Source organism: Corvus cornix, chromosome 17, assembly GCF_000738735.6.
Source record: "Corvus cornix cornix isolate S_Up_H32 chromosome 17, ASM73873v5, whole genome shotgun sequence".
NCBI classification, from domain to species: domain Eukaryota; kingdom Metazoa; phylum Chordata; class Aves; order Passeriformes; family Corvidae; genus Corvus; species Corvus cornix.
Window position 1 is genome coordinate 3,793,201 of NC_046346.1, and position 8,497 is coordinate 3,801,697.

At 57.1% G+C, this 8,497-nt stretch overlaps 1 protein-coding gene across 1 annotated transcript; it reads left to right on the forward strand.

The window, feature by feature from the left end:
- Nucleotides 1-3,392: 3,392 nt before the first annotated feature.
- On the forward strand, nucleotides 3,393-8,417 carry SLC2A6 (solute carrier family 2 member 6). Its single transcript, XM_039561422.1, has 10 exons — nucleotides 3,393-3,840; nucleotides 4,360-4,522; nucleotides 4,617-4,823; nucleotides 5,454-5,553; nucleotides 6,077-6,288; nucleotides 6,395-6,547; nucleotides 6,849-6,957; nucleotides 7,192-7,365; nucleotides 7,639-7,784; nucleotides 7,864-8,417. The coding sequence occupies exons 1-10, from the start codon at nucleotides 3,740-3,742 to the stop codon at nucleotides 8,017-8,019; spliced, it is 1,521 nt and encodes a 506-aa protein (XP_039417356.1). The 5' UTR covers nucleotides 3,393-3,739; the 3' UTR covers nucleotides 8,020-8,417.
- Nucleotides 8,418-8,497: the final 80 nt, after the last annotated feature.

Here is an 8,497-nt window from a genome sequence, read left to right on the forward strand (position 1 = left end):
CAGCGTTATTTTGTAAAGGCATGGGGTTTGGAAAGCTGTGGGGGGAGCAACTGGAGCTACTTCCTGAGCTGGGAGTCCCCCAGCTAAACCAGCACCATCACTCAGGGGTGCATCCAATGCCAGGCCAGACCCCACCAAGCACCCACCTTCCCCCCATGCGTCCCCAGCAGCCACCCCCTGCATGGCTCTGGAAACCCAGCTGATTTGCAAGGAAAGATTTCATCATTGCACCTCTGCACCACCCTGATGGCTCCTCAACAGGGACCACGCTCCCCAAAATCACCCACTAAGCAGCACCATGCTGCAAAACCCCAGCTCTACTCCAGCCTCAGGATGTGGGGGGATGCAGAGAGAACCACCCCTGCCCCAGCCCAGGGCAAACCAGCCCTGGGGTTGCCCCGACCCAGCACAGACACCGGGCATTCTTCCATCCTGACCCAGCACTCACCAGCTCAGACTCACGGCAAGATTTATGGAAGGATGTGGCCAGATGAGCGATAGAGATGGATAGCCCTGAGGAGTGACTGATTTCTCCCTTACAAGGGGGAGAGAAATTAATTTATGAATTGGGTTAGTTGAGTTGCCAAGTGGCTTTGATGCTGGCTATTTTTTTGCATATGTTCGTGATCTATCTCCCAGCTGTCGGGGTGGGGAGGAAGGTCCTGGGGAGCCGGAGCAATGCATCACTCAGCTGAGGCAGCCAACAGCTCTCAACAAAACCAGATTGCCCTTTAATCAGCCAGGGGTTGCTCTGCTGCTTTCCCAAAGTGGGCACCTCATCCCTCCCCAGTTCACCCCAGAGCTGTTATTTGCTGCAGACGTGCAGGAGCCACTTCCATGGGATGATGGCCAAGCACAGCCCACCAGAGACAACGCTGCCACTGAGTCTGCTTGCACCTTACCCACCCCTTGTCTCTTTTGGAAGGACCCACAGCAAATTACGCAGATCCGGAGCAAGGTGGTGGATCCTTTATTCCTTACCAAAAATGCACTTTTAGTAAAAAACCCCAAATCTCAGAGCGAGGATGTGGTGCAAGGACCTATTCCACCACACCTCAGGGATTCCCTTCCCTCAGGGGACACTCGGGGACAGACCTGCCCAGGGGCTCAGCCCTGAGCCAAGAGCAGCACAGACAGCAGCTCCCCCCTGAGCCTCCCAGCGTTACAGGTGCTTGGAGGGTTTTCAAGACACAAAGTAATTTCCTGCTTGAAGCAGTTGACAAATCTGCACAGAAACTAGAGAACCCTCTGTGTTTCAGGGAGATCTGACAGCTCCAGCTCAGGGCTGCTCTCCAATGTGCTTTTTTCCCCTAAATATAATGGAGAGAGGTTGCAATGAGCACTTCCCTCTGCCCCATGTCCATGTGGCTTCAGGTTTAGGACAGATATTGTGTCCTGTGACAAGTGTGATTATTAGGGTGTCTGTGCAGGGCCAGGAGCTGGACTGGATGATCCTTGTGGGTCCTCCCAACTCAGGATATTCAGTGGTTCTGACTCCGAGTGCATGCAGTGACCACATGCTGAGGAGGTGACCCAGCCCAAAGCAGGCTCCCATTCCCATCCCAAGAAACACTGGAGCCACCTCCAGCCTTCACTGCTTCCTTCCAAAAACCTCCCACAAACTTAGGGGGAAAACCTTGATGATCAAATAGTCACATAAACAGGGCAAAACCACCGAACACACGTTTATGGGCTTGATGACTCTTTAGTTAAACATCATTTTGTAGCCAGAAATGTGAGAATTAAATCACCCATGCCCAGCACTGCCACCGATTCCTCCCACTGCAGCAGGACACAGCATCTCCCACAACTTCCCCTTTAGCCTCTGCACACAGGAAGCCCCCAGCCCTTATCTTTGAGAGGTTCAAACATCCAAAGGAAGGATGCACAGAATAACAGATCCATCAACACAGCTGGGTGCCTCTCTCCCACCCACCCTGAGCACACCAGTTTCACATCTCTGCTCTAAATAAATCACTCCCAGCAGGGACCAAAACCCACCACAGAAACCTCTCCAAGAGCTGGTGGGACCCTATACAGTCCCCCAAAAGCATCAGCCATGCAGCTCCACGATGGATAGTCCCAGGGATAAGAACCAGCAAACCCACTTCTTCATCCTTGCTGACATCCACAGCAAAAACAAGGATCAGAGAGGGAGAAAAAAAGCAAAGCCCTGACCTTGCAGCCATGTTCCCCAGCAAGCACCTTCATCCTTAGCACCTGCAGCCTTTTATACCCAGATGAGCCCCACCAGCATCATCCTGCAGCTCTCCACCCACTCTGCTACAGCACCCAGCTTTGAGGGGCCCTTTTTATACTCCTCATCATCCTGAAAAGCGGCTGTTTGGGATGGAACAGGGCAAGTATTGCATTGCAGAGGCTCACTGTACCTGGGTTTGGGAAAAAGCTGAGGCCTGGAGGGGTTAGAGTGGATACAGAATAACTTTCTCAATGAATGGAAATTCAAGTTCCTTAAGGAATTTGAAGAGGAAGGATGCTGTGAAATCATGTAGTGGAAGCAAGCCCAAATTCATGGAGCAAAGTGCAAGCAAGGGAGGAAACTGGTGGTGTCTGCTGATGGAGGGGACCAGCTCCAGGTCTGTTGTGACATCCCTGCTCACACCAACATGGTGCTGGAAATTTTTTGGATGAACTGTTCTGCCCATCCCAATATCCCCCCAGTCCATGACCTTTCTTCCTGCTGGGAAATCAGAGCCCTGAGTGCCTGAGTCAGCTGTAAAATCCCCACAGGATCAGACAGTAAAGGCAGCTCTTGGTGGTTGCAGAAGGGGAACCAGTTTGCACGGAGGGAAGACACAGCAGTTCCTGAGGTGTCACTGCAGCTCCCACGCAGGCCTGGGGATGCAGAAACCATCCACGTGTTCCAAAAAGCACCAGGGGCCAAGGGGAATGATGGGAAACAAGAGGAGCACCACAGTAGTTTAGGGAAATAGACCTTTTGCTAATTAAATCCAAGCGGCTTTGGGTTCCGAGCAAGCAAGGCCCAAACGAAGCCTTTTCCTACAGTGTGAGTTCGGACCTGCAGCTGTCCCAGCACAACGCTGCCCACAGAGCCCTGTGGGGCTGGGGGGATCAGGGTGAGGGGGTAAAGGCACCCATGGTGCCCGCCCAAGGTGGCAGAGATGCTGCTCTCTCCTTTTCCATCCTCATCACTGCCCTTCATCCCCATCCCCTGCTCCTTGTGCCCACTCCACGTTCATCTCCCTCTGCTTTCCTCTCCTTCCTCTTCCCCATCTCTGTTCTCAGCTGAAAACCCTTCCCCGGGGTGGCTCTGGAGACGCCCACAGATGGAATTTTCCCTTGTAAATAGTGGCAGCACTGGGCCAGTCTGACTGGTACCAGTTCCTCAACAGGAGAGATACGGCCTTAGCAAAGGGACATTTCTGCTGGTGAACGCAGCTCTGCGAGGACCATCCCTGCAAGTGTCACTGGGTGGGAGGGTTTGGTTTCCATCTGGGCAGGGTGAAGGCTGCAGGACACCACTGTCACCGTCACTGTCACCCCGTGGCTCTTCTCCTGCTGGTGTTCCGGCCCCCCTCAGTTTCCTGCCGAGGGGCAGTCGGGCGCGAGCCCACGAGGCACAGATTTCTCTGATTAGGCAAGGCCAGGCAGCCTCTTCCCTTTCGCTTTCAGCTGCCTCTTCCTCCCCTTCCCCTGGGCAGCCCCAGCATCCGCCCCAAGCGCAGCAGCACCGGCACCGCCACAGCCACGCACGGCCATGGAGCGCAGTGACCGCGAGCCCCTCGTCAGGAAAACGAGCTCCTCGTACCACACCTTCCCCGAGAGCACTGCCAGGAGGCTCGACAGGGAGTACCTGAGGTAAGGACCAGGCTGGGGCCACAGGGTGGGCAGAGGTTGTGCCCCCCATCCTGAGGGCAGTGGGCTGGGGGAAGAGCTGTTCCGTACTCCTGCCGTTCCTGAGTTGCCTTGAGGTAGAACCTCATCCTGCCCAACGATGTGAGGTGCTGGGTGAGCCCGCCTGGGAGCACGACAGGTTTGTGTGACTCCCACGGGGGCATGAGGTGCTGCTGGGGGGCAGGGGGGCTTTGAAAGAACCTTTTCCTTGCTCTGCTGGGATGAACCGGCTGCCGCTGGGTCCGTGGTGCCACCCAGCTCCAGCTTCTGCTTTTCTTGCTTTGTTGAACCCCCTGAAAACTGCCTGGCACAGAGGGAAGCATCGGTGGAGCAGGAGCTCAGAGAAACCCAACAGCTTGGGGCTGTGCAGGGCCTTCCCCCAGGAAAATCCTTCCATGGGTGTCACCAGAGCCTCGGCAAAGGCTGCGGGAAGCAGGGTTTAAGTTTCTGCCTGCATCCAGCACGTCCTTGTCTCTCCCTCAGGAGCCTCCACAACAAGCGGCTCTACCTGGCTGTGTTTGCCGCTGTCCTGGGCAACTTCAGCTTCGGCTTCGCCCTGGTTTATCCCTCCCCCGTCATCCCTGCCCTGGAGGCTCATCCCAACCCTGCGCTGAGGCTGGACCAGCACACAGCGCCCTGGTTCGGGGTAAGGAGCGGGGTTATCCCCGCCAGGGTGGGGCAGAGCCGGGGGGTACCCGGGGGGATGCCAGGCTCACACAGCCCCTCTCCATGCCCCGCAGTCGGTGTTCACGCTGGGAGCTGCGGCGGGCGGGCTCAGCACGATGCTGCTCAACGACTGCCTGGGCCGCAAGCTGAGCATCATGTTCTCGGCTCTGCCCTCGGCGCTGGGATACGCGCTGCTGGCCGGAGCCCAGGGCCTCTGGATGCTGCTGCTGGGCCGGCTGCTGACGGGCTACGCCGGCGGAGTGACCTCCGCCTCCATCCCGGTAACGCGGCAGGGGAATGCGGGGCAGGAGGTGCTGTGGATGAGCTGGGGGCTGCAGGGCAGGAGGTGCTGTGGTGCTGTGGATGAGCTAGGGCACCCCGCTGCTTTTCGGAGGCATCAGCAGAGCCCCAGGGCTGTGTCTGGGGCACTGGGGATGGGGAGGATGCAGCAGGTCAGCAGCCAGGGATGGGGAGGATGCACTCATTTAGCAGCCCTGGCATGGCCAGCCGGCTGAGCCCGTTGGTGCTGGACTTCCTCGCCTGCAGGAAAGACAAGGCAGGTCCTCAGTCCCTGCTCCTCCCAGCAGTTATTTCCTCCCGAACGCCACCCTCGTGTTTCACACAGAGGGGAAGGCAGGAGTTGAGTAACACCAGGGCACCTCTTTCCAGTAACGGAGTTGCTGGAGCACTTCTCCCGCACTGGGGGGAGGGAAGGAAGTGGCGATGCCGGCCAGGCTGTCCTGTCCTCTGGCCACATGCAGCTGGACCCATCAGGTCCCCACCCCGAGACCTAATTCCGCAGCAGTTTGGGTTTCCCCTGGTCACAGGGGATGACTGCGAGGTGACAGAGGGCAGGGGGCGGGTGACGAGGGGATGTGCAGCTCTGTGAAGCGTGTGTTGTCCCTCTCCAGGTTTACATCTCGGAGATCTCCCACCCGGGGGTCAGGGGGATGCTGGGTGCCTGTCCCCAGCTCATGGCAGTGCTGGGCTCCCTCGTCCTGTACGCACTGGGCAAGTACCTCCGTGGTGTCTCCGTGTGCAGGGAAAGACTGCGGGGAGAGGGAGTTAAAATAAACAACCTTCTCAGCAAGCTGAGGGCTTGTTCCCCTCGTCCCCACCACCACAGCTGCGCTGAGGGGGCTGGACAGGGTCATTCACGCCCCTTGCCCTGGTGTGTGTGTGCTCTGAGGGATGAACCATAGCCCACATGGACCCATGGCCAGCGCTGTGCCCACAGATCCAGGTCCTGATGAGGCTTTGCCAGGGCTGGAGGGCAGCACATGATGATATTCCTGGGCATCACCTTTGCTGCAGGATCTTGCTGGATACTCCCAGATTTGCTGGAATTTCTCCATATAATACTGCTTGAAACACTGCTTTAGTAGGAGAAAATATGTGCAATTATTTTTTTATTATTATTATTACTATTTTTCCTGCTGGGCTTATTAAATTAACTCATTGGGGTGCCCAGCTGGAGGCAAGGCCAGGACGCCCATTCCTGAGTGTTTGCCCCCTAACTGTGCTGCTCTGGCAGGGCTGGTCCTGGACTGGCGCTGGCTGGCCGTGGCCGGGGAGGTGCCGGTGCTTGCCATGGTCCTCCTGCTCTGCTTCATGCCCAACTCGCCCCGGTTCCTGCTCTCCCAGGGGAAGGAGGATGAGGCCCTGGGCTCCCTGTGCTGGCTGCGGGGTGAGGACACAGATTATGCCCGGGAGTACGAGCAGATCAAGGACAGCGTGAGGAAGCAGGTGAGGAAGCTCAGCACGGGGAGATGTAACATGAAAACTGCAAAATGGATGCCAGGTGGTTCCCATAGGTGCTAGCACCTTGTGTTTCTGCCTTTGTCCCCTCCAGAGCCGTCGGGTTTCCTGTGCTGAGCTCAAGGACCCCTTCCTTTACAAGCCCATCCTGATCGCGGCGGGAATGAGGTTCCTGCAGCAGCTCTCAGGGGTCACCTGCATCCTCGTGTACCTGCAGCCAATATTCAAGAAAACATCGGTCATCCTGGTGAGCCCTGGGCTCTGGGCCCTGCTCGGGCTGCCTGGGCTTCAGTGAGGGTTGCCCAATGCTCTCAGCTCCCTACAGACATAAAACCCCCTTTTTTAAAGCACCTGCCCTGCAAAATGCTGCATGAGGATGAGGAGCAGGACAGGCCCCACTGTCTCCCTGCTCTCCTCCTCTGAGCTTCAGGCTCATCTTCTCCAGTCTCTTACTCTGAGAACAGCTCTGGCCAAGTCATCAGCCAAAGGCAGTAGCTGTAGGAACCTGTCCCTTCCCCCAGCTCAGCTTCCCCACTGGTTTTTTGCAGAAACCAGAGTACGACGCAGCTCTGGTTGGCCTGGTGCGTCTGTCCTCGGTGGCCATCGCTGCTGTGTCAATGGATAAAGCTGGGAGGAAGATCCTCCTTTTTGTATCAGGTATGGCTCTCTCTGCTTCTCCCACTCTCTTCCCAAGGGAAGCTCTTATGGAAGGATTTTCAGGAGCTCTGCAAATGTGCAGGAGTGGAAACTTCAGCCCTACAGGGCTCAGGAAGGGAGGCAGGGAGGTCTCTTTCCCTTGGTGGTGGTTCAGCTCCTCAGCAGGGGCATTCCCAGGAGCTTGGCTTGGAGGGGATCACTCACCCATCATTTCCACTGTGCCTCTCTCCACAGCTGGTGTCATGTTGGTCTCCAACCTGACCATGGGGCTCTACATCCACTTCGTGCCAGCTTCTCACAATAGCACCGTGGCCAACACGACCCTGGTGAGCTCTGCCAACCTCCCTGCTGAGCCGACAAACTACATCACCCTCATCCCCCTCCTGGCAATCATGTTCTTCATCATGGGTAGGTGCAGAGAGCACAGGACTGGCCACCAGCCAGGGGAGGGTGTTTCTCACCCGAGGCAGGGTGACACGGAGCAAGGAGATTGGGTTTGGAGTTGGAAGGAAGGCACATGTCCCTGGAAAAGCAAGAAAGATGGCATCTGAAGTCACTTTGAGGAATGACACAAATGGGGGAGATAATGATTGCTGGGGTGGCAGGGCAGGATCACACAGGGCTCTTCTGCACTCCTCAGGGGCCTTCAAAGCCTCACTCCCTTCCCCTCCTCCCCTGCAGGTTATGCCATGGGCTGGGGCCCCATCACTTGGCTGCTGATGTCGGAGATCCTCCCTCTCAAAGCCCGTGGGGTGGCCTCGGGCCTCTGTGTGGTCGTGAGCTGGCTGACAGCCTTCACCCTGACCCAGTTCTTCCTCCCAGCCGTGGTGGGTACTGCCCGGGGCGGGTCCCCTCCTCAGCCCCTCTCTGCACCAGCTCACAGCTGTTTTCTGCCCCACTTTCCAGAATGCCTTCGGCCTCGAGGTGCCCTTCCTGTTCTTCGCCGTCATCAGTGCTGGGAACATCTTATTCACAGGCTGCTGTGTCCCTGAAACCAAAGGCAGGTCCCTGGAGCAGATCGAGGCCTTTTTCAGGACTGGCCGGAGGTCGTTCCTGAGGTAGGACCTGCCCTTGCCCAGGCTCGAGGGCAAAGCAAACTTGTGCTGCTGAAAGTGGAAGCTGGAGCTCCCTGTGGGAGAGGAAGGGGCAGCAATGATCATCTTGCTCTGGCTGTAGAAGTTGCCAGCGGGAACTTTACCTTCTCTTCCTATCACCCAACACTACCTGTGGCTCTCTGCACAACCTGCCAGTCCCTGGGATGGGAGCAGGCAACCAGGGCCAGGAGACAGAGGTGCCCTGGAAGAATAAAGGTGTGGCTGTGACAGGACACCATGGTTGTCCTCTGAGAGTCTGAGGGGTTGGCAGGGGCAGAGTTTAGAGCTGGAGCCGTTCTGGCAAAAGCTCATCATGTAGCTGCAAGAATAAAACAGTTTTGCTTCCAACTGCAAGACATTGCCTTGATTTGCACAGAAGGCAGGGATGGGAGAGGCAGAGCAGGACTGTGACAAGGGGACCACAGCAGCCTGCAGCTCCCCAGAGG

Bases quoted from the DNA above. Each gene is read 5' to 3' on its own strand.
- SLC2A6 (XM_039561422.1), top strand. From the start codon at position 3,740: ATGGAGCGCAGTGACCGCGAGCCCCTCGTCAGGAAAACGAGCTCCTCG. The intron at 4,523-4,616 runs GTAAGGAGCGGG...CATGCCCCGCAG, and splicing joins ACACAGCGCCCTGGTTCGGG to TCGGTGTTCACGCTGGGAGC. The intron at 6,548-6,848 runs GTGAGCCCTGGG...GGTTTTTTGCAG, and splicing joins AGAAAACATCGGTCATCCTG to AAACCAGAGTACGACGCAGC.